At 41.2% G+C, this 26,443-nt stretch overlaps 1 protein-coding gene across 4 annotated transcripts in view; it reads left to right on the forward strand.

The window, feature by feature from the left end:
• Positions 1-14,478: 14,478 nt before the first annotated feature.
• DENND1B (DENN domain containing 1B) overlaps positions 14,479-26,443 on the forward strand; it is a 261,341-nt gene continuing 249,376 nt past the window's right edge. For all 4 annotated transcript variants that reach the window (XM_081226435.1, XM_081226437.1, XM_081226438.1 and 1 more), the window contains exons 1-2: positions 14,479-14,564; positions 16,542-16,606. In XM_081226435.1, the coding sequence (XP_081082561.1) occupies positions 14,548-14,564; positions 16,542-16,606 (82 nt within the window). In that variant the 5' untranslated portion in view covers positions 14,479-14,547. The remainder of the gene's footprint in view (positions 14,565-16,541; positions 16,607-26,443) is intronic.

A 26,443-nucleotide genomic window follows, 5' to 3' on the forward strand; every position in this document is an offset into this window, starting at 1 on the left:
CATACAAAGGAATCCCCAAAAGGTTATCAGCTGATTTTTCAGCAGAAACTCTGCAGGCCAGAAGGGAGTGGCACGATAAAGTGATGAAAGAGAAAAACCTACAACCAAGATTGCTCTACCCAGCAAGGATCTCATTCAGATTCCAAGGAGAAATCAAAAGCTTTTCAGAGAAGCAAAAGCTAAGAGAGTTCAGCACCACCAAAATAGCTTTACAATAAATGCTAAAGAAACTTCTCTCAGCAGGAAACACAAGAGAAGAAAAAGATCCACAAAAACTAACCCAAAACAATTAAGAAAATGGTAATAGGAATATACGTATTGATAATCAAATTGAATGTAAATGGACTAAATGCCCCAACCAAAAGACACAGACTGGCTGAATGGATACAAAAACAAGACCCATATATGTGCTGTCTACAAGAAACCCACTTCAGACCTAGGGACACATCCAGACTGAAAGTGAGGGGATGGAAAAAGATATTTCGTGCAAATGGAAATCAAAAGAAAGATGGAGTAGCAGTACTCCTATCAGATAAAATAGACTTTAAAATAAAGACTCTTACAAGAGATAAGGAGGGACACTACATAATGATCAAAGGATCAATCCAAGAAGAAGATATAACAATTATAAATGTTTATGCACCCAACATAGGAGCACCTCAATACATAAGGCAAATGCTAACAACCATGAAAGAAGAAATCGACAGTAACACAATAATAGTAGGGGCCTTAAAACCCCACTTACACCAATGGACAGATCATCCAAACAGAAAATAAATAAGGAAACATAAGCTTTAAATGACAATAGACCAGATAGATTTAACTGATATTTATAGAACATTCTACCCCAAAGTGGCAGAATACACTTTCTTCTCAAGTGCACATGGAATATTCTCCAGGATAGATCACATCTTGGGTCACAAATTAAGAGCTACCACCGATCCTTCTCAAACTCTTCCAAAAAATTGCAGAGGGAGAAACACTCCCAAATTCATTCTAAGAAGCCACCATCACCCTGATACCAAAACCAGAAAAAAATATCACAAAAAAAGAAAATTATAGACTAATATCACTAATGAACATAGATGCAAAAATCCTCAACAAAATACTAGCAAACAGAATCCACCAACACATTAAAAGGCTTGTACACCATGATCAAGTGGGATTTTTCCCAAGAATGCAAGGATTCTTCCATATACACAAATCAATCAATGTGATACACCACATTAACAAATTAAGGAATAAAAACCATATGATCATCTCAATAAGCTTTTGACAAAATTCAATACCCATTTATGATAAAACTCTCCAGAAAGTGGGCATAAAGGGAACCTACCTCAACATAATAAAGGCAATATATGACAAACAAACAGCAAGCATCATACTCAGTGATGAAAAACTGAAAGCATTTCCACTAAGATCACGAACAAGACAAGGTTGCCCACTCTCACCACTATTATTTAACATAGTTTTGGAAGTCTTAGCCACAGCAATCAGAGAAGAAAAAGAAATAAAAGGAATACAAATTGGAAAAGAAGAAGTAAAACTGTCACTGTTTGCAGATGACATGATACTATACATAGAAAATCCTAAAGATGCCACCGGAAAACTCCTAGAACTAATCAATGAATTTGGTAAGGTTGCAGGATACAAAATTAATGCCCAGAAATCTCTGGCATTCCTATACACCACCAACGAAAAATCGGAAAGAGACATTAAGGAAACAATCCCATTTACCATCGCAACAAAAAGAATAAAATACCTAGGAATAAACCTGCCTAAGGAGGCGAAAGACTTGTACTCAGAAAACTATAAAACACCGATGAAACAAATCAAAGATGACATAAACAGATAAAGAAATATACCATGTTCTTGGATTGGAAGAATCAACATTGTAAAAATGACTGTATTACCCAAAGCAATCTACAGGTTCAATGCAATCCCCATCAAACTACCAACAGCATTTTTCACAAAACTAGAACAAAAAATTTCACAATTTGTATGGAAACACAAAAGACCCTGAATAGCCAAAGCAATCTTGAGAAAGAAAAATGGAGCTGGAGGAATCAGGCTCCTGTACTTCAGACTATACTACAAAGCTACAGTGATCAAGACAGTATGGTATATGGTACTGGCACAAAACCCAAAATATAGATCAATGGTACAGGATGGAATGCCCACAGATAAACCCACGCACACATGGTCACCTAATTTATGAGAAAGGAGGCAAGAACATACAATGGAGAAAAGACAGCCTCTTCAATAAGTGGTGCTGGGAAAACAGGACAGCTACATGTAGAAGAATGAAATTAGAACACTACATAACACCATACACAAAAATAAACTCCAAATGGATTAAAGACATAAATGTAAGACCAGACACTATAAAACTCTTAGAGAAAAACATAGGAAAAACAGTCTTTGACATAAACCACAGCAAGATCTTTTTTGACCCACCTCCTAGAGTAACGGAAATAAAAACAAAATTAAACAAATGGGACTTAATTAAACTTAAAAGCTTTTGAAAAGCAAAGGAACCATAAACAAGACAAAAAGACCACCCTCAGAATGGGAGAAAATATTTCAAATGAAACAACGGACAAAGGATTAATCTCCAAAATATACAAACAGCTCATGGAGCTCAATATCAAAAAAACAAACAATCTAATTAAAGAATGGGTGGAAGACCTAAATAGACATTTCACCAAGGAAGACATACAGATGGCCAAGAGGCACATGAAGATGCTCAGCATCACTAATTATTAGAGAAATGCAAATCAGAACTACAGTGAAGTATCACCTCACACCAGTCAGAATGGGCATTATCAAAAAATCTAGAAACAATAAATGCTGGAAAGGGTGTGCTGAAAAGGGAACCCTCCTGCCCTGTTGGTGGGAATGTAAATTGATACAACCACTATGGAAAACAGTACGGAGGTTCCTTAAAAAACGAAAAATAGAACTATCATATGACCCAGCAATCCCACTACTGGGCGTATACCCGGAGAAAACCATAATTCAAAAAGAGTCATGTACCACAATGTTCATTGCAGCTCTATTTACAATAGGCAGGACATGGAAGCACCCTAAGTGTCCATCAACAGATGAATGGATAAAGAAGATGTGGCACATATGTACAATGGAATATTACTCAGCCATAAAAATAAATGAAATTGAGTTATTTGTCGTGAGGTGGATGGACTTAGAGTCTGTCATACAGAGTGAAGTAAGTCAGAAAGAGAAAAACAAATACCGTATGCTAACGCATATATATATGGAATCTAAAAATAAAAAAGGTACTGATGAACCTAGTTGCAGGGCAGGAATAAAGCTGTAGACATAGAGAATGGACTTGAGGACGTGGGGTGGGAGGGGGAAGCTTAGGCAAAGTGAGAGTGGCATGGACATATATACACTACCATATGTAAAATAGATAGCTAGTGGGAAGCAGCTGCATAGCACAGGGAGATCAACTCAGTGCTTTGTGACCACCTGGAGGAGTGGGATAGGGAAGGTGGGAGAGAAGCTCAAGAGGGAGGGGATATGGGGACATATCTATGCATTTGGCTGATTCACTTTGTTATACAACACAAACTAACACAGTGTTGTGAAGCAATTATACTCCAATAAAGATCTATTAAATATATATATATATTAATACAATGAATCTATAGGTAGACTGAGGTCCAAGTATACTCGTTCTTTTTGGAAAATAATAAAAAAAAGCATAGTTCCTATGATCTTTGAAAAAAAATATTTATTTTTATTTTTGGCTGCGTTGGTTCTTTGTCGCTGCACATGGGTTCTCTCCAGCTGTGGCGAGCGGGGGCCACTTCTCGTTGTGGTGCACGGGCCCCTCATTGCTGTGGCCTCCCTTGTTGCGGAGCATGGGCTCCATGTGCCTGGGCCTCAGCAGTTGTGGCTTGCAGGCTCTAGAGCACAGGCTCAGTAGGTGTAGTGCATGGGCTTAGTTGCTCTGCGGCACATGGGGTCCTCCCAGACCAGGGTTCGAACCCATGTCCCCTTCATTGGCAGGCGGACCCCCAACCACTGTGCCACCAGGGAGGTGCCCTATGATTTTTATAAGGTACAGAGCTTAGCAACTTTTAAATTTATTCTCATTTTTTTAACCAGAGTTCCACTCTGCTGAACTTGTTGATGCAGAAAATTAACCATATTGTAGAAAAGGCTATACTGAGAAACTAAGATTGAAAAGTAATGATCACAGGAATGAAACTGGTTGGCCTTTCTTTGAGAGAATTTTCTTGTATCTAGTTTAAAGTTCCCATTTTGATCCCAATCAACAAATACCACCTATGTGCCAGATGTCAAGGCAACCATAGGCCCAAGATTGGTAACTGAATCTGCAAGATATACCCTCAGGAGGCACACAGAGGGCCAGTCATGGTTGACATTTGGGGTTTTGAGGGTTTTATCTAGGACATAGTCAAGCAGGGATTGTGTTTCATCTTTTGACATGTTGTAGTGCCTCAATCATTATCCCTTCAGCTGAAACACTTAGATATTCATCATGGAAGGGACACAGGCAGGGAAAAGTATTGTTTCTCCAATATCCTGACCAAGTAGAACCTTGACAGTTGTAGACGTCAGGGTTGTATTTATTTATTATTTTAATCCTAGGCTCCAATGACACAGAGCAAAATTTCGGCTTAGTCGAGGGAAAGATAGGGGACACATGATCAGCCTAATTAGTAGGTTACATCAGAAGTCCATAAAGTGAGGGATGGGTGCAAATTTGACCAGCACAGCCAAGGGGACATAATGATCAAGTGCAGAAAGAGGCTTTGGATGACAGGTCCATTACTAGAGCGATTGCTTACTTTTGCCAAAATGGAGAAATCCCGGTCACCTGAGTTGTCCTCTCCAGGGCAGGGAGGTTAAAAACAAAGGACTAACAAAAGAACAGATCCTTCTTATACCCCAGCAAGTGATTGAAATTGCCTTCTTAAGAGTTTGACTTGGGATTTTCCTGGTGGTGCGGTGGTTAAAATCCGCCTGCCAATGCAGGGCACACGGGTTCGATCCCTGGTCCAAGAAGATCCCACATGCCACGGAGCAACTAAGCCTGTGCGCCACAACTACTAAGCCTGCGCTCTAGAGCCCACGAGCCCCAACTACTGAGCCCGTGTTCTGCAACAAGAGAAGCCACCGCAATGAGAAGCCCGCACACCACAACGCAGAGTAGCCCCTGCTCACCACAACTGGAGAAAGCCTGCATGCAGCAACGAAGACCCGACACAGCGAAAAATAAATAAATAAATTTATTAAGGAAAAAAAATAAATACAGGCTTTGCTCATTTAAAGGAAGAGGGATAGAGCTGGACAGGACCATGGCAACCGCACATCAGGGGAGAGCACTGCCTGGAGCCAGAGGACAGTGTGGTGAAGCAGAAGGCCCAGTGGGTATTCAGTAGCAGATGGATTTGAACGTCAGTTCGGGGGGCGTGTGCCTGAGCCCATCCTAAGATAACTGCCAGTTCAAGTCTACTCAGGCAGCTCTTCCTAGCATCCATTTTTTGTAATATGCAGCTCAACTAGAAAGCCGGGTATCTTCATTGGCTTCTTTTTTTCTAGGCCTCCACCTCACATAAAAAATTCCTACTGCATAGTTGTTTCCCAGTATGGAAGTTTAATGTAATAGGTTAAAAGCTTTGTGTTGAATAGAGACTTACACAACAAATAATATAATATAAAACAACAAAAATCATGATAGAAGCTCTATTTTGAATTTTTATGAACGTTCATAGAGGATTATACTGAGTTTTGCTCTTTCATCTTTGAGAACCGGGAAATCCAGTTGCCGGACCAAGACTTTCCCTAAAGACACAGTTTGTCTGTGGACTAATTATTCAGTACATTAAGAAAGTTTCAACTTTAGCTTTCATTATCTATAAAATGAGGGGGTAATAAGTTTTTCAGCATCTTTTAGATCCATATAACAAACTTATAACAAACTCTTCTAGTTTTTTATATAGATGCTTTTGTTTATCCTACACCTTATACAGAGGACTTCCAAAGTAATGAATAACCTCAAAAATATTTAATGCTGCTTGTAATTTGGGTATGTAAAGATGTCATGAGAGAGATGCCATGTAATAATACTTTTGAATTGAAATATAGACCTGCTGGAGTCTTGCTCACTTTTGTTGAGTGAGAAGGAGAGAGAGAGACACAGAGAGAGAGAGGGAGAGAGAAAGAGAGAAAGAGAGGGAAAAGAAATATATGTGCTTTATAAAGAAAATGGCTTTTAAAAATGGCTCAGTGGTATTCTGCAGGCTGACTTCTATTTCCTGGTACCTCTGGCACACAGGGGAAAGTGCATTCCTCCACACAGGCTTTCTTGGAATAAAATGCCCCTGGAGCGTTTGCTTCCTGCCTCATCATGTACAGTGGTACCTGCTTTACTTACTAATCTGTACCTCACAGGACTATGGAGAGACCCAGCTAATAAAATATCATCATAAAGCACTTGGCAAAAATCACAACAGCTATAAAAAGGATACATGCAAATGTGGAGAGGCTTGTCTTTCTGGTATGTACACGAAGTCTTTGTGCATGAAATGATACAGTGACTCACATGTTAAGATTTTTTTTTTTTTGCTCTCACAAATTGGAAGTAGTTTTGCTGGCTGGCTTGCTGGAGTGAGTTTTTGTTAACTCAATCATAGGCCCCTTGATTTAAAACCTTCCTTCTAATTCTAACAGTAGGCGTCTCCTCATGAATTCATGCCTGCATCACTTAAGAGTTCATACCTGCTTATTTAAAGGGGAAGGGCAACATGCTTGTGTTAAGAATCAGAGGGAAATAAATGGGTCGTGTGGGGATCAGTGGCCTTATGTCATCATGGAACAGGAATTACTAGCACCTGTTTGGTAATTTTCTTCAGTAACCGCAGTGAGAACACAGTGTAATTACCATGCACAGTGCGTAGGCTAATGTCCTATGTTCCTGATCTACAATCCAACCCAGAGGGAGGTGAAGGGAAGTCCAGGGGGTGGCTGTGTGGCAACAGACAGAGCAGTCAGTCCGCACGGGTGCAGGGGCAGCAGACGGGGGGACTGAGTCACGGGTCCTGAGCCCCCCTGCCTTCCTGCTCTGCTCAGCCATCCTGATGGGCAGCCTCAAGAGGACAGGAAAAGGCTACTGGAATTGTGCACGGTGAATGAAGAAAGGCAGGTAAGGCTGAGTCCTCTTTACAAGGCAAGCGAATTCCCACCAAACTAAGAAGACCTTGATGAGTTTCATGGAGCTGCCAGTCGGCTGCTCCTTCCTTCCCAGGGAAGATTACTGGCCACGGTTGTCTTGCCAGATACTTGCCTATGTCTTGGATCTGTGACATCAGAAAAAACAGCAGAGAGATAAGATGACAGCCAGGGGACCTCTCAGTCCTTGTTTATTTTCATCTTCTTCTTATTTGCACCAGTAAGGAAAGTGGGAAGTAGTCAAACATTTTGGAGTTTTGAATCTCTGTTTATCTCTTCAAGGATATTCTGCTCTGGTATTTGACTGAGTTCTGTTTGCTGGCACACAGCATTTTTCTTTCTCTCCCTAGAATTGCTCAGATATAAGTGCATGTAATGTTTGCCTAGTTATTGTATCTTAGGAAAGTAGAACTTGCTGTAAGGAATTGGCTGGGGATCGTTTCTCTGTTTGTAGCAGGATGAGGGCTGCTTATAGGGGTTACTGACTGTGTTGAACTAGTAACATCGCATTAGATGCTCTTACGCTACCTTCAAATAAATTCTAACGTCATTGCTCATCGGATATGACTACTAGGCTCCGGAGAGTATTAGATGGGTGTGAGCAGAGTTGCCATACAATGCGGATGTCTTTATTTGTGTGGAGTATCTGGTGGGTGGGGTTGGGAGAGTCTTTCCCACGCAGTGCCACAGGGTTACACACACTCCGCTCTGCTTCTTGCAATCCAGCGCGGCTCCCAAGACTTAGAAGAAACTTGTCTTTGCTTACAGTTGGTTGCTGATGCTCTGCTCTGAATATTCTCTTTTCTTAACTCGAAGGACTGTTTTAAATTCTCCAGTGTCTGGAAAAATGAGGAACAAAGGTAAAAGTGAACTAGCTGAAGGTGGTCAGAGGTAAGAGAATCTGATTTTATAATTTTGGGCAAATCACCTGAAACAGGGGGGAAGGAGAATCTCTTTTTGCTGCATTATTTTTGAGAATTCTACTGTCTTTTTAGCTAAAAGTTTAACAGCAAAAGAAACAAATATCATCATTTCCTATTTGAATTTTATAAATATTTGGATATGTTCAGATTTGGTAATAAAGATGTTAAGAATGATCTGAACCCTTTGTCTCCAAGCTGGAGGACAACTTCTGAAGTTGGCTTTCAAATTAATATAGAATGCTAATATAGGCTATGAGGTGTGAAGACAACTCAAGAAATAATATGTTCAGGAAACATATTGCTCCAAAGTCTTCTCATCTACCTTATCTCTATTTAAAAAAAAAAAATTTATTTATTGGCTGCGTTGGGTCTTAGTTGCTGCCCGTAGGCTCTTCATTGGGGTATGTGAGCTTTTCTTTAGCTGTGGGGAGCAGGCTTAGTAATGGCCGGCAGCATGTGGGATCTTAGTTCCCCAACCAGGGATTAAACCAGCATCCCCTGCATTGCAAGATGGATTCTTAACCACTGGACCACCAGGGAAGTCCTGATCTTCTCTTTATTTTAAAGGTACTTCATATGTCATTTGAAAGGAGAATTTTACCTTTAGATTCAAATTCATGATATTGCTGCTAAGCATAAAAAGAATAATATACTTAGAGAATGTTCTTTTTAACAACACTATCTCAGTTGGTATTAGAAGGCAGGTCCTACTAAAGTATTTTCAAGATGTTTTTCTAAAGACTTCAAGAAATTTGACTTGTTAAATACTTTATATAAAGGATTTTTCTTCCTTAATAAATGAAGGTGATGATATTATTAATAAATTTCACCAGGGAATAATAATAGGAGGCAGTGTAGTGTTAGATTTTAGGGAATGCCTGACTTGGATCCATGCTGACTGTTAACTCATGAGAGGGTTATGTCTAAAAGCTCATGTCTAAGTTAATTGTTTGGAACTTAAAACCCTGATATAAATTGGTGAAGCTCATGGCCCAGATGAGTCTAGCTATGCTGTTCTAAACTTGAAGCATTATTAAAGGTATTATTTAAGAAATACCATTCTAGAGTTGACAATATTGTTTCTCTTTCCATACTCCAAAGGGGAAGGAGCTGTCGATACTCCAGGTATCAGTATCTCTTCATTTCTGTCTAAGGCATATTTCCATTGTGTGAATGGATGGAGTCTGGGGGGCCAGGGGTTACCTTTATGGTTATCGCAGTATGTTGTGAAGCAGGACAGTTGACTCACTAAAGGCCCTGAATTTAGATTTCCCCACACCATTAATATATCAGGATGTATAAGTCAGGGACTATTTGGGTATGGCTTGAGGAAGGTAGACATTATTAGGTGGATAAAAAGTTGTTATTAGACCTTTTTTTATAGTGTAGTTAAAGCCAGTCAATCATGATGTCTAGTTAAAACTTATGCTGAAAGTAGTTAAAACTTCAGAATTAAATATTTTGAAAATTATTAAAGGCACTTAAGGGCAGTCAGGGAAGCAAGGAGTACTTGGTGGGGATGAAGAGCAAGTCAAGTGGCCACCACGGCCACCTTCCATTGAGAGGGGGTTTGTTAAACTGGATGAACTGGAGTCTCTGTTATCGTGGCCATTTGGGGCTTAAGGCCCTTCCTAATGTGGGAAGTCCAATAGGATAGCCCTCAGAACCGGGCACGCCAAAGGGATTCAAGGGAAACTGATTGCCTCAAACATTGGACCAGAGTTAATCCTCCTGGAGGGTTCATAACTACAAGTCACATCTCACCTGGATGGTCTGAAAAATTTCAAGCTGAGAATTTAGTATCAGAGGGTTCTGAACTGGTAGTGCTCCTTAGACTTCTACCAGCAATAAATGAATATCCTCTCCAGAGAACTCAGCTTCCTTTCAGATCTCACTAAATTTCCACATATGAAGCTCCAAGGATCAGGTGACAAAAGGAAATCACCACACGTGGAAGAAAAGAAGGGACCATAAGTTAGAGCCAGCAGAAAAAAATCAGATAGTAGAATCAGACCCTCCAAGGCTTCAGAGATTGGAATTATCATAAACAGAATTTAAAATAGGTATGTTAAATACATTTTAAGAAATTAAAGAGAGGCTTAAAACACAAGTTGAGAAAGCAGATTTAAAAATAACCAAAAAGAGCTTTAGAAATAAAAGTAATATAAACTGAAAACTAAATGTTTGGCTTTAACAGAAGATGAGACAAAGCCAGGGAAAGAATTAATGAAAAGGAAGATACCATATGAGGGGTGAGATAGAGGGAGGGGATATGGGGACATATGTATGCATGTGCCTGATTCACTTTGTTTTACAACAGAAACTAACACAGTATTGTGAAGCACTTATACTCCAGTAAAGATCTATTAAAAAAAAAGATATTTGTGAAATTATCCAGAATTCTGCCTAGAATGATAAAGAAAAAGAAACTATGAAAGAGATGTTAAGAGAAATGGAGGGTAAAAAGAGAACATGTGTATAATCAGAGTTCCAGAAGGAAAGAGGAGAAAGGATGGGGTTCAGAATTTCCCAGAACTGATGAAAATCACCAGTCCAGGGTCAAGAATTGCAAAGAAATCAAGAAGGATGGATTAAAAACAAATCTTCATCTCAATGCTTCATAGCGAAACTAGAAGTCTAAAGACAAACAAAAAATCTTAAAAGCAGAGAGAGAAGACAGATTATACTTCAAGATTACTTTCAAAATTCACATTATAACTAGAGATGCTAGAAGACAGTGTAATGGTATTGCAAATGTACAGAAAAAAATGTCAATTTAGAATTCTTTATTTTTCAAGAGTGAGGGTGAAATACATACATTTCTCAAAGAAAAAGTGAGAGAATCAGTCAGCACCTATGGCATGTATTTTAGGCAGAAGGAAGGCATTCGTAGATGGGACATCTAAGATGGAAATATGAAAGAAGAGCAAACTAAGTGGTAGACGTCTGGGTAAATCTAAACAAACATTGATATAAAACAAGAGTATAAAACAACATAAATAATGTATTGTAGTTTTGGAGGGTATTTTAAAGGTCCTTGTGTTGTTCGGGAGAAGATTCATGTAGTGATAAACTTTGGATTTAATCAAATAAATTTGCCTGTTAAAATTTCCAGGATAATCTCTAGATGAATAGGAACAGAATACATAACTTACAAACCAGAATAGGGGAGAAGTGGAAGCATTAAAAAAAAAAAAATCAATCAATCCTAAAGAAGGAAAGGTGAGAGGAAAAAAAACACAGATCCGGAGAAGACAAATGGGAAGTACAACATTAGATGGCAGAAATAAATTCACATATGTCAGCAATTATAATACATGCAATGGTCTAAATGCTCAATCTGAGAGTCAGTGATTATCAGACTAGGCTGAAAGCCAAAAGTAACATTTGTTAGATAAATCTACACATAATGATTTAGAAGGTTTTGATGTAATAGGATGAAAAGAGAGTTACTAATACTAGGTAAACACTAATCAGAAGAAAGCTGTTTAAGATACTAAGGCAAAAGCATTGCTAGAGTTTAAGAAAGTCACAACATAATGATCAGTTTACCAGGCAGATATAATAATTATAAACTGGCTTGCATATTACAACACAGCTCCAAACTATATAAAGCAAAAATGGAAAGAACTTCAAATTGAGATAGATAAATCCACCATCACATTAGGAGATTTCAAGTCATCTCGCCCATTAATTGAATTGTGTCAGGCAGATGCAAAACCAGTAATAGAGGATGTCAACAACACAATCATAATATTTGATCAAGGACATATTTTTATTTTTATTTAGTTATATTTTGGCTGTTCTGCATCACACGGCTTGTGGGATCTTAGTTCCATCGACCAGAGATTGAACCTGGGCCCACAGCGGTGAAAGTGCTGGGTCCTAACCACTGGACCACCAGGGAATTCCCAAGGACATATTTTTATGTATATTCTTTACAAACACAGAAAATTAAAATAAGCTCAAAACATTTTAAGATTATTAGCTGATAAACTATGTTCTTTGACCACATGCAGACTGTGTCCTCTGATGACTATAGTCCTGAAATACGTTAACATCAATTGTCAAGTAGGAAATATTACTGCTGAAATAGGATCTTAGGAAGATCTAATACCAATTTGAAGGCTTGCCCTTTGTAGAGTTCTCTACCACTCATGTCAGAAGTTCTAAAACTGCTAAACTTATACCATGGGTTTCAATAAACATCTCACCAAGATAATTGTATTCAAAATTCTCTTTTTTCAGTAATTTTAAACAAATCATGCAAATTGTGTTCATCTGTGTTTCTATCCCCTTTACCTCAGTAATATCTGAATAGATGAATAAACCTCTTCATCATGGTCAGCCTAAAAGCCAGTTTAAAAAGATGTGTGTGTGCATATGTAATATTTCCTCTTCATATACTTAAAGTAAATTAAAAATTATATTGTGCAGGGGTATGACTGTCACTTAAATCTCAACAAATGGTTGGAGAAAACAGTTGTATTAATAGTTCCTCACCACAAATTAAAAACTCCTGATGCAGGCACCCCAGGTAGGGTTCCTTTCTTTGGAGAAGAATTAAGTATAATGAAAGTAGAAGTCTGAGAAATTTAGTGACACTTGGAGCAGAAGTGGTTTTTGAGTTTACAGATTTTTTTTCAAGGCTTTGGACTATGGTAGCTTCTTATGTAGATAAGAGTTTTATTTGGGAAAAAAATTATGTGGTGTGTGTTGCCTCATTGTGTAACTGAAATCCACAGAATGATTTCTCAAAGGAGCACACAATTAGTAGCACTTTTAAATTTGAACATCTTGTCATTCATGTGATACACAAGTAGTAATTCCTATTTTACAAATGTAGGAACTGAGAAACTGAAGTGTCTTACCCCAAGTCAAGCTATGACAACACATTATGCTAAAATATAACTTTTTTGTTTCCCCATTATGTCCTGTCCTCATTTTAAACTATCAGGTCTGACTATGCAATGTATCTTGTTCTGTTGACCAAGTAACAGCCTATCTTTGGTAAGAACGTTTGAGATCGGTATAACTGAGTTTAATTTTAGGTTCTTGATTCTAAATTCTTTAATTCCCAAGACTCCCTGTTTAACTTGTATGTGTCATGACTCACACTCTATACATACCACATTTGGTTTCCTCTCATCCTCTTACCTTTTACATGAATAAAGTCTGAAGCAACCCCTATGTGGATGAAAAGCACTGAAGCTATGTGTCAAGGGTGGTAACGTGTGGGAGAAGCCTTCTCGGGAAGGTCTCTGCGTTAACAGCCCAGCCCTGGACGGCCTTTCGCACGTCCATCCTAAGACTACTTCTAGCTCTGTGCTCAGTAGATCCTACATAGAAGGCAGCACCCCAGGGAGAGAGGCGGTATAGGGTAGACCTGGTTTGAAATCCAGCTTGGCCATCACCACGGGGTTGGCTTGGCCCGCTTCTTCATCTATGAGATGCTGGTTAAAGTGTCTGTCACGTAGAGTGACCGCAAGTGCTGGGACGGTGCATACCAGCTGCTCCCACGTACCCCAGGGCTCTGAACACTGCAGCTCTTTGTACAAGCCCCTCTGCCCTCGGGCCGCCGTCCAGCCCTGAGCTCCCTGGCTGCCCTTTCAGAGGCCTGTCCCTTCGTGGGTGTGTCCCCAGGTGAGTGCTTGGCCGTGCGGCGGCCTGTGGTGGGGGAGGTCTGTGTCCCCGATGTGCAAACAAGTGGAGCACTGTTATTTGGCTGCTTGGCAGGGCTCTTGAGCAGGTGCACGTCCTAACCATCCCGACTCCAGCGGGGGCGGCTCTGGATTCGGAGGTAACCAGGCCCAGCTGGAGCTGAGCGGCACCTGGAGCTCCGTGCGGGTTTGCAGCCTGATTGCAATGAAACGCACCAGCCTACGCAGGGTCGAGCAAACACGGGCAGTTGGTGCTCCGGGCGCACGCGGGGTGGAGCACAGGGCGAGTCCAGGTGCTTCCTCAGGTTCTTTGCTTTCCGGGGGCTGCAGCCCTGACGCCCCGAGCCTGGACCGGCCCCGGGGAGGCAGCCGGCCGGTCCGGCGCTCAGGAGCCGGGGCACTTGCGGTCTGGCCGCACAGCGGCCCGCGAGCCACCGGGTAGGGCCCCTAGGGGGGCCCCCCGACGCCCGCCCACGGCCCGGCCCCCACCCGCCCCCCGGGCGGGGGCGGGTGGGCCGCGCGGCCCAGGTGAGGCGGTCCGGCTGCGGCCACGCCCGCCGACTTCCTGGTTCGCGGAAGGTGCAGGCAGCGCGAGGGGGCGGCGGGGGCGGCGGCCGCGCGGTCACCCGGGCGTGGGGGCGGGGCGGGCGCAGCTCCACCGCCGGGCCGCGGCCGCCGGGCTCTGAGCGGCCGTTCCCGCGGCGGCCGGCGGGGCGGGGCGGCCCCCGCGACATGCAGCCATGGACTGCAGGACCAAGTGAGTGCGGGCGGCGGGCGGCGGCCCCTCCTCGGTCCCCCGACCCCGGGCCCCAGGACCCCTGGGTCCCCGGACGGCCTAGGCCGCGGAGCCTGCGGGCGGCGGGGCCGCGCGGCCCGGCGCGGAGGCCTGGGCGCCGGCGCGGCCGCTGCGGGTCCTGGGCCGCGGGTCGGACGTGACAGCCGGGCGCCCGCGCCGCGCCGGGCCGCGCGGTGCGGGTGTGCGGTGTCTTCCCGGCGCGGTCCCAGGTCCTTCTTTTTACGCCTCTTCTTAGGACCTGAAAGGGGCCCCCGTGTGCGGTGATACGGCCGCTGGTCCCTGCCAGAGGGTCTCGGGGCCTGGGTGGGCGGTGGTGGTGTTTTGATGTGTTGGCTCCGGTACCCACCAGGGGAGGCTTTTCTTCAGGAGTCGAATTAGGCAGAAAGCTATTTGTGTTAAGTGTGGTGGTTTTCTTTTGGGTACCTTAGAGGCATGAGTTTTATATTTTGCTACAGAAACTTAGTTTGCAAAGAATTCCATCTTTCTTCTCTTCCCCCGCCCCCCTTAACCCTCCCTTCCTTCGAGTTTAAAATCGTGAATATCGTGTATCTTTCTTTTAGCGTGAAAGCCCTTTAAAATTTCCCAGTATAGTGGAATCGATATTTACTATTTACACTTGAGAGATCCTAAAGACTATTACGAAAATAGGAAAATTGTGTGATTTAGAATTGTTTTCTTCGCTGTTTGATATCTTGCGGGGGGGTGGGTTGCTAGGTGCATGACGTGAAAAGTGTACCTTTTGACCTGAATCGGATTAGGAGGGAGGGTCACCTGACTGAGGGTCCAGATTGATTATTCCCATTGAAGCAAGTGAATCGTGGGAGGGCTGAGGAAACTTATATTTGCAAATAAATTTATGTGTGTTGTCGCTTCCTATGTTTCTTGTAATAAATTAAAAAAAAATCGAGTGTTTATTTAGAAGCCAAAGCTGCCATTAGTTTCTTGAAGGAAGTGCATATTAAAAACAGCCAATGTACACAAAGACACTAAGGTCTCCTTAGCAGGAATAAGTGAAATATATTAACACTTTGATCACATGGACTTTGTGGTATCAGACTTTGACCTTTTATCTTCTGGCAGAAAGAGATTAAAACAGAACTAAGTTTAAAAAAAACCCCAGAACTATGTTTTTAAAACAGATGTCTCAATAGGTTTCAGTTTGCTTTTTGAAATAAAGCAGAGACTATGTTGAATGTATGAGCAGTTAGTGAAGATGCGGATAACTTTTGAATGAAGCAAAGCCTCACTGTTCTTAGTGGTAAAATCCAAGTATTGAGGCAGATGTCCAATTTCCCCAAAGATAATTGACATAAAACAAGGCTTTTTTAGGTTGGTCTTGGAGGCTATGTATAGTTTGGTACTTTAAACATGCTTATGTGCTGTAATTATTATATCTCAAGAAAAGTATATGAGAAGTATTGCATTTAAGGAACATTATCAATGTGACATGTTGCTCTAGAACATGGCAGGTGGAACTAGGTGTTCATTTACACCTGTATTGCAAGTGCTTTGAAGAAAGCTGGAGAACCTGCTGTCAAGCTCTGCTGGCGGGGAAAGGTAGAGACACTTAGGAACGTACTGGCTTTGATTCAATAAGATAAAGGCAATGCTTTATATTTATACAGCACTTAATACTTTACAAAGTACTTCCATGTGTATTATTTGATTTGTAATCCTCACCATTATTCTTTGAAGCGAACAAGGTACTTTATAGGTAAGAAAACAGGCTCAGAGGTTAAATGTTTTGCCCCAGGACTCCAGACTCTTAAGCCTCAGGGTTCTTAAGTTGCTGAACTAGGAAAACCCTTTACTTCTTCTACGCTGTGGTCATATAGTTATATGGAACATACTGAGACAAGAACGAGATTAATTTTTAGAGTTAAGAAAATATAAACTTTGTAATAGGAAATAAAAATAACAAAGTTCTTTTTCTTTTAGGGAAAATCCAGAAAGAACCTTTGACTTGGTATTGAAAGTGAAATGTCATGCCTCTGAAGATGAAGGTACGTGTGTTTGCTAATTCAAAAAAGCGCTAATGTTGTAGACGACCAGAACGTGGTGGCATCAGGATAATACTGAATTAAATGTGTATTCTGTGTCTAGTGTCTCAAGTTCTGGTAGTAAAATAGATGCTAAGTCTTTGCCACGAGGTGGTAGCAATCCAGAATGTTATCTGTGCAGCATAAATTTCAGGTGTATGTAAAGGCCATGTAACTTACAACTTAACTTTACCATTGGTTGATGAAGTTATTGTTAGTTTTGGTGGAAGGGCACGCCTTTTCATTTTTCATTTGTTTTTGAAAATTCAGCTCCTTTTTTAGATGCTAGCAAAAAATTTCTCGCCTGTACAAATGGGAGCCGCACCAGTTCCCTTCTAATGTTTCCCAAATGCAGAATGTGGACTGAGTACCCCCTCCATGGGGTTCACTCCGGGAGCCTAGGACTTTCAGGGGGAGGTAAACAATCATGGGACATTACTTGGAAGGGTTTCAGCTGTCAGTTCTATGTAATTTCCTGAAAAGACAAGAACACTTTAGGATCATGAATTTTGGTCAGTTTTCCCCCTACTTTTTTCCTCTGTGTGTGTGTGTGTGTTGGGTGGTGGAAAAGAGTAAGGGACGTCTCTTCTTGCTCATTTCCTTCGTATTGTGCCCTCATGCGATATGCTTTCATGGATATCTCCAGTGTATGATTTCACTGCCAGTGTACTTAGACCCCAGACAGCTTGATGATTCAGTGTGGAATTTCTGTCCAGACTAGTTGTCCACTCTTAAGCCTTGGTGGAAAGTCTCTTGACACTCTTAGCTCCTGAAACCGGCCAGCAGTTATATGCTCCTAAGCAATTTGGAGCTGCACACCTTAAAATAGAGGAACCTAACCCAGCTGTGGTGAAGTGGGCCTAGCTAATTTTAGGTGGGAAGTCAGACACCTTACTGGCTCTGCCAGCCCTGCCTGCTGCACTTAGGCCCATGTGAGTTGCAGCTGTGGTCAGGTTTTTCCCCAGGCGGGGACTGATCCTAGGTTGTACGTGAGCTTTCTCCGATTAAAAAGGTAATCTTTTGTTGTCCTATAGGTATTAACATTGGTCTGTTTACGTTCCTTCCAGGCCCAAGTAAGTTCTCTTTGAAGACTCCAATGGATACGTTATTATTATTATTTTTTAGCTCCAATTTAAATCTGTTCTTCTAGTATATTTGATATGAATAAATCTTCACAGTACCTACCATAACATCAGCTAAGGTGTGTGAAGTAGTGCTGACCTGATGTGTTTGTAAAACAGGCTAAATTCCTTTGGCAAACATGGCTTCTCTGTAATTTTAAATGCATGCTAATGTGATCTTGACGAAAGCATGGCCCTACCTTATGGAACACCTGATCCGTGCATGTGTGAGAGGGATTCGGACTTTCCATGCAGACTCCTGCGCGGTTTACTCCTGACTTCCGCCCTCTGCCTTTTTCCATGTTTCAGGAACTGGTCCTTTCAGTTGGTATCTTTTACTTGTGCCCTTCTTTTATTACCTTCTTGCTTTTTTGCTGTTGTTATTGTTAAATCGCTACTCATCAGAAACATCTTCATTTGTATTTTAACCATTTATCCAGCATGATGAAGTTGGGAATATAATAAATGGTTAAAATAAGCACTTTGGCTTCTCTGTAGGTTGCAATTAATCCATTCTACCCACGTATTCCATTAAAATGGCTCATTGGCAGCAAATTCAAAAGATTTTTTAAAAAGCTAAATTCAGCTATGTAAAAAGCATTAACAACTGTTCTTTTTTGATTGTGACTTAAATTTATGAATACAGCTAACATTTTAGGGCCTAACAAGTTATACTTTTTGTGCTCTAAAAAGTGATGCTACTGTATAACTGAAATTTTATGTCAAGTTGAGAATTCGATGTTTCTAAATTTTTTTGTTAGTTTTCTACTATATTGATAAATATTGAAGGGCAAAGTGTCCAGAAATTATTAAAATACGTTATTGGAATATTCTTCTTTAACTGTCAATGGAACCTATTTATCTAATGAGTCTCATATACGTATCAGTTTGTTTAAAGTAGGATACTTTTTTTTGGCTAACATTTACATGAACATGGATGATATTCTTATGTAGTAATGGACCTATAAAACAAAATGTGTAAATTAGGATGTTTTAGGGTACAGATATAAAACCAATTTAAATAATAAGGAAACTTGATATTTCATACGAGAGGAAGTTTAGAAATAGGTCACCAGAGATCTAGGTTCTTTCTGCATCTGGGCTCTGCCGTCCACAGCAACGGTGTCACTGGGAGGCTTAGGTTCCTTGTGGTGATGGAATGGCTGTCAGATAAGTCGGACCTCTGCTTTCTTGTTTATAACTCTGGGGATGACAGACGTCGGCTTTTCATGGTGCTCTCTTTAGCGCCAGAAAGTTTCTTTCCGCAAATCCCCCAGAACATTGGGTCCCAGTGGCCCAAGTTGGCCTGGGCCTGACCAGTCCTAAAATAGTCATTGGAGGGGTGAATGGCAATGCTGTCATGATTGATTTACTAGACAACTAGCAGGGAACAGAAGTCGGGAAATCAATTTAAATGCTCTTGGCCTTTCTCAGAACACTGGTTTATTTTTTATTATTATTATTATTTTTTTGGCGGTACGTGGGCCTTTCACTGTTGTGGCCTCTCCCGTTGCGGAGCACAGGCTCAGCGGCCATGGCTCACGGGCCCAGCCGCTCCGCAGCATGTGGGATCTTCCTGGACCGGGGCACGAACCCGTGTCCCCTGCATCGGCAGGCGGGCTCCCAACCACTGCGCCACCAGGGAAGCCCCCTGGTTTATTTTTTGAATGAATTATTTATTTCTCAGAATATTGGTGTAGTTTTTTGATGACTCTGTTTGATCCAGTAGAAAATATGATGCTCAGGGTAAACTTGGTTTATGCTAAGACTGGTGATGTTACATTAAGATATTTGGCATGTTTCTTGTTTACTTATTAATAGAGATGTTTTAACTTATTTATCCCAAATAATTTACATCATAAATATCTTCAGAGACAGACTGTCATCAACTGAGTTTGAGTTAGCGATTGGCAATGGCACTGCTGAGCTGTAACTTGGTACATCTGGCTCTGGTGAGGTGATCATCGTCATCTCATCTGTTGCTGTTTGGACTTGTTTCAAAGGCATTATATTGATTTTTTTTTTTTTTTTTGAAAAGGACAGATTTTAGAGCACATGTGAAGGGCCCCACAGATTTAAACATTGCTGTGAGTGGGGTTGGTAGTGTTTCCTAGCGCGTCCCCTTTGTGTTAGTGGACGGGGTTCTGGTGGTGTCCGCCCGGCTGGCTGGGGCGTGTTCTCGTGGACAACTACCCTGGTAGCTTCTGCTCCAGCTCTCCGAGAGTGAGGTGCCAACATCTAGGTCTTAACGCTCTTCCCGTTGGGTTTCCAGACTGATGGCTGGTGCCCCTTTTCTCCTCTTTGCTGTCTGTCTTCTTCCCAGCCATCAGGGAAGATCAGCCAGCAGGGTGGCCGCCCTCCGATTCTAATAACAGAACTTATTGTAACCCGGCTGCCCCTGCTTTCCCCAGAGTGATTCAGGGAAGTGAAAGGTAACCCTTGCTCAGTAGAAGATGGGAGATGCCGTCTCTTGGGGTTTTCCTTCCAGGCAGTGGCCTTGGCGCTCCGCTTTCTCTTTCGTATTGTTGGCAGTGCACCCCCAGCAGCAGCCCCTACTTGTGTAGCGCTTTGTGCCACACACAGTTCTGGGTACTTTACAGAAATGCTGAGGTAGGAAATGAAGAAAACTTGGCCAAAGCAGTCTGGCTCCAGAGTCTGTATTTTAACCTATTGCCTTTTAATAGGTTTGATATATGCATGTATATTTTAAACCCGCTGCCTGTTACCTCTCAGTGTGCAGTAACTTCGCATCAGGAAATACTAGAGGATAAAATGTATGCGGTTCAGGTATTTTTCTTAAAACAGGAATACAGTGTTTTCCTGGAAATTAATGAATGAAGTATAATTCCACATAAAATAACTAGTGAGCTTTTTCCTTGTAGTGTTGATTCTGGCGCTACTCTTTTTAGGATTTCCATCTCCGTATTTAGTGACTCTTTGATCTAACAGTTTTACTTATTAGTCGTGTTCAGCACATCTTTTAGCAAGTCTTGTCTTCTTTATCCCTTTCTCTTTAGCTAGAATAATTTCTCTTAGGAACAAATCCCTCCTTGCTACTGACTTTCCACTTTTATCAGCCTGTCCAGCCCAGTGTCAGATTATGCATCCTTCTGATCTCTAGCTTATGTGAACAGTGTAACTGCCTCTTTTTTCTTAAATCAGAACCTTAGGCCAAAGAATCCTGCCTTAGTCTGTGTCCCCCATGCCCTGCAGATGAAAGGTACTTCTAAACTCACTTTTGCATTGGATGCGTTTTCGTCTATAGGGATACTGTTTACACAGGTTCACACCATTTTGCTTCTTCCTGTGTTTTAGCACTTACTGTGTTCTTCTAGGTATGTCTAGTATAGTAATATAGAGACATGTAGATAGAGCACAGCGTCTGCTTTCCCTGCTTCACGGAAGCTCTTCAAGGACTGGCCCACGACATAGTAACTGTAAGTATCCTTAAGGAACAGTTTAGCGCAGTAACTGGTGTGTTTAGTGAATAGGTACAGAGTGAATAACAGAAGTTGGACGGAGCATAGTGCCCGACCATTTGTCGGATGAATTCACAGAGGCTGCCCTTATGGACGCGATCCTCAGTGTGTGCTGGTGGACAGTAGCAGGGACATTAGCGACCTGTGACTGCCTGTGCCTTGGGCGGGGCTGTTTGGGGTTCCTGTGCTCAACCCCCCTCCCCCATTCAGGACCCACATCTGCCCGGCTCCCTCCCCTCACGTCACAGGATTTACTGGGACACGTGCTGTGTTTGTGCGTTTGTGGAGGCCTCCCTAAAGCCCGTTGACACCCCTCCACACATGCCAAAGCCCCACGAAAACCTTAACAATTGGAAAGTAGAACTTCGATGAGTCATATGTACGATAAAATGGTCTAGGAGACTTTACAAATTGCCGAAAGTGGAAAAAATTCTGTGAGTAAAACGCGGTTCCCCTGCTTTTGCTCTCGCTTTGTGTTCGTTAAGGAACTCTGAGTCCCTCTCAGCCCACGTGCTCTAGGATAAATTAGAGTAATCTTGAGTGAAAGTTTTAACTGTATATCCTACATTGTAGAAGAAAGCAAAACTTATTTTCTCATAGTTGCTAACCAAGGGCAAAGTTTAATGTGGTTCTTGAGGAGCATATCTTTGAGTTACACCATTTGCGTTTTACGTCGAAAATATTGAGAACAGCTGTACTTTTCTGTTTGGCTCTGAGTATTATCTCCTTCACGCAGCTGCCTGCAGGGGAAAAAGCAAGTCACATTTCAGGGTTCAATATTTGTTGATTGTTACTTTGATAGGGATGCTGCAGAATTTATATTTTGGTAGTTTGACTGTAACTTGTCTCATTAGGTGCTTTTATTTCTTCACATGCTCTTTAATTTGGCTGCTTTGGTCCAAGGTGCCCTCTTGATTCTCCAGGTGAGTGACCCCACCGTTCCATTGGAGGCGAGGCAGCTCCTCCAGGCGCTGTGCGCTCAGGCTGCCGTTTGGCCACTGCTGTGTTGCACGGTGCCATGAGTGTGTTCAGGTTTTTTCTTGGAACTTCCTTGTTCTCTTGACTTTCAAGGTAATATGTTTCCGGTATACTTTTGATAATCCCTCATTTGGAGAGAATATTGAGATTATGATCAAATAATATCCCTCTTTCTTTTCCTCCAAATTTTACTTTTCTACTTGCAAGTTAGAGGACAGTAATTTACCTTTTAAAATATACAATTTCAAAGTGCATATACAGTATTAGCAGTAGACATTTTTGGAGTACTTTAAACAAGCAGCCATGGAATTATTTTAGATAACAATGAAAATCAAAGGGATTAAGGGTGAAATGTGTTGTCAATCAATTCCAAAAGAATCCTTCTTCTGTAGAAATAGGTTTTAATATTTAACATTCAAAAACTCTTCCCACTTTCAAACTCTTAGGCTTAATGCTAAAGGGATATTATGGAAACTAGGAGAGTTTAAAAAACAATTTTTTTTTCGAGCTAGAAAGCATTCAAGACAGCTTTAATAAACTCCTGAGATGCTGTGATGGTCTTGTACGGTTAGGTTAAATGGTTTTCCTGCTGTATTTATTTTGGGCACAGCTAGGCTCTTAGTTTACATAAATTAAGGATGTTAATTTATTCCAGGTGGTGGTTTGATTTTTATCTATGGAAAAGGGTGTGTTGTTTTGCATTTCTGTGGTAGGTCAGTCCTCAGGCCTGGTTGGGGAACTTGCCAGAGATGCTCCTGAATTGATTTTCTAGAGGCGTTTAGGAGGTTAGTAGCGCCTGGGGTCTTAGGGCACACTGCAGAAGAGAACAGTAGAATTGTAGAACTGGAAGTTTCCTTAAAGAGCATCCGGTATAGCCCATTAGAGGGGAACCGCGTTGACACGTTTTCTGACTCCTGGAGCCCCTCTGGTCCCAGCACGCAGGTGCGTTGTCATCATGCTGCCCGGTGACCACACAGAGACCCAGATAGAGCATCACACAGGCCTCCCCCACCCCTCGCACCTGGCTTTAAAATTACCCCTCTGCTCAGCACTCTTCAAATCACAATTTCTTTAAGTAGGTGGTGTTGCTTAATGTATTTATCTGATTAAAGTAATTCACAGTGAGGTGTGAACAACTGGTAGACAGCCCTCAGGGGAGCATTTTAATTTTAAAGAAAGCCTTGTACACTTGAATTAATTAGAAAGATGCAACTTTCTATAGTGGAAGGATCTCTGAACTGAGGATCAAGTGCACCTCTGTCAGTTACTGGTTAGGTTACTCATTTCCCCCCATTTATATAGATACTCTGTTTGTAATTTGTGATTAACAGCTTTAATATGAGTGTAAGTATATTTAGAGTGTTTGTTCAGTGAATTTCATTAAGACTCTTTTTTTTTTTGGTTTATAAGTTCTCAGTTAATGAAATAAAGTTATAGCATCATGGTTACAGAGCCTTATTTACCAATTCATTTTCTCTGATTAGGCTTGCAGTCAGATGTATTACAGAAACAAATAAAAACTATGTATCTAATTTATACAATGTGTCAGTAAGTGTGCCAAGAGCCTACAAATCCTATTTATCTTCACTACAACCATATGAAGTGGGGACTGTTATCATTTTCATAAAGATGAGGAAATGGAATCTCAGAAAGGTTAAATAATGTGCCCAAGTCACACAGCTGTAAGAGGTGGGACTGTGATTTGAATCTGTTTTTCTGATTCTAGAACCATTATGCCGTGCTGCCTTTAAAATAATCATCTTTTTCTAATAGCAATGACTTCTTTTGCAGCAATTTTAGAAAACCATCCTTTTAGACAATCCCTAATTCTAGGCTTGACCAGAGTTGTTGTGATATTATATGAAAAATTTTAACAAACGTCAGTCAAAAGATGAAAAAGGGAAGAAAAGTATAAACGACATAGGAAATATTCAGTCCCCTTTCATTCATTCAGTGAGTATTTCTGAGTGGCAGTTATATGTCAGACACAGATGCAAAGCAGTTGAGAAGGTGACATTCTCGGAGAGAGTGTGTCAGTTCCAAATCAGTGACTGTAATCATGTTGCAGGGGCTGTGGCCGAGCTGGCACAGTGCCCAGCACCGAGTGGGAAAAGGGCGGCACCTCACTCTTCTCTGGGTCATGGGGTCCATGGTGGGGGGGGTCCTGACGGGATGTAGGGAGAGACAGATGTCTTGTCAGCTCTCAGCTGGGCACCAGGCGGTTATCTCTTTCCAAAGTTAGTTGTTGTACTTCGTCTTCAGAATCTTGTGTGAATAATTAAGAGTAAAGAATATGTTGCTTTTGGTGTAAATATTTCGAACTAAGGAAGATGATTAAGAAGGACTCTCTCTCCGCTACAGTGTGACCTGCCTTGGCAGGGGATTGTTGGGCTTACTCAGAGCCTAACACAGTGTCTGACCCAAAATATCTGTTCAGTGAGTATTTGCTCAATTGCTGAAGCACTATTTTTAAGGTACTGAGATGGCTTTTAAAGGAAAAGGAATGAAAATTATGAAGGGTGTTGAAGGGTACTGCTATTAAAATCTTTTCTTTTTAAAAAATATAACAACTTTATCAAACAGGTGGAATTTGTGAAAGTGAAGCTACAGAAGTAGAAGGTATAAAAAGAAGTTGCTGAGTAATGATCCTTTTGATATTTGCCTCATGGCAGTTATATTGTATATTGAACTTGGTCTTTACCGTCCTGACTATGTGAACACTGGATTTTAGGTTTCTGAGGACGAGCATCTCTTTGGATCTCTTGTAGATTTTTGGAAGGTGTCATCTGTATGGATGATGTTCAGTAGTGACTTAAGTTATACTCTATTATTAAGTGAAATTAGTAAAAGGTTGTGCTGTATTTCCAATACCTGTTTTAGATTTCTTAAATCTTTTAAAAAACTTTAATGTGTAGAACTTTGAAAGGCTATAGATTTTTATTACCACAAGCAATAGGTGCTTTATTTAATTTTTTTTTTTTTTTTTTTTTTAAGTAGAACTGTTGGGAAACCACAAACTCTGTAACTTAGTAGGCAGAACTGGTAAAGATCAGATAGAGCCTTTTCCTCTTTCAGTTCCGTCTTATCATTTGAATCTGAAAATAAAGCATAGAACTAACAGTTTAGTACATCTGATGGTCTTCTGCAAATGTGTAAGCATCCAGAAATTAGTCATTTCAAAAATAATTTTGTCTTGTCTTGGTAGCAGAGATGCACCAGCATAAAGATATGTTTAGTGTTCACATTTATCATTAATGAAAATTAAGCAGTCCTTTAAAATTTTGTAACCTGAGTAATTGTAAAATTTAGACTTCTTATTCATTCTGATAAAAGATTGTTTGAAACAGCATGAATTTGTCCAGAAAACATTGGTTGAAATGAAACACAAATAAGTTCAGAAGTGTGTTAATGTCCTCAAGGTCTGCACCTTAAAAAATACATGGAAGTGGTTCAGGAAAGATTCTGAAGTGGCTTTTTTTTTTTTTTTTTTTTTTTTTTTGCGATTCCAGTGTATTTTGGATATGATATTTGGAAGAGGAAGTCATGTAATATTTGGGGAATTTTTTTCAAGATCTTGGTCATTGTTAGTCTTTTATATACATTAAAATGGTATTTTGGGGCCTCCCTGGTGGCGCAGTGGTTGAGAGTCCGCCTGCCGATGCAGGGGATGCGGGTTCGTGCCCCGGTCTGGGAGGATCCCATATGCCACGGAGTGGCTGGGCCCGTGAGCCATGGCCACTGAGCCTGCGCATCCGGAGCCTGTGCTCCGCAACGGGAGAGGCCACAACAGTGAGAGGCCCGCGTACCGCAAAAAAAAAAAAAAAGGTATTTTGTATTTAATGATTATAAGCAATTCATGAGCTTACTTTCAGAAAATACTGCTTTATCTATTTTTATTTTGTTCTTATCACCTCGGAGGGCATGAGAACTAACTTTTGGAGTTGTCGTTGTGCTGTGCAATGTGTGATTTTGGTGATGAATATCTGCAGAATAATCATTGTGATAGTAAGGGGCAACACAGTTTCCTCAAGGTTATGTGTTGGTTGTGTTTACTCTGTACAGGTTTTGACATGGTGCAAAGGACATAGTAAGCTAAGAGTTGTTATGTACAAAGATACTAGTTTCCAAGTTTTCAGTGGTTACTGTTGTGTTTGTTCATAACAGTGTTTACTCTAAAAAGTGGAAATATTAAAATGGAATATGACTTGCAAGCCAGGATTTTA

This window comes from Mesoplodon bidens (assembly GCF_964165515.1).
Source record: "Mesoplodon bidens genome assembly, chromosome: 2".
Lineage (NCBI taxonomy): Eukaryota > Metazoa > Chordata > Mammalia > Artiodactyla > Ziphiidae > Mesoplodon > Mesoplodon bidens.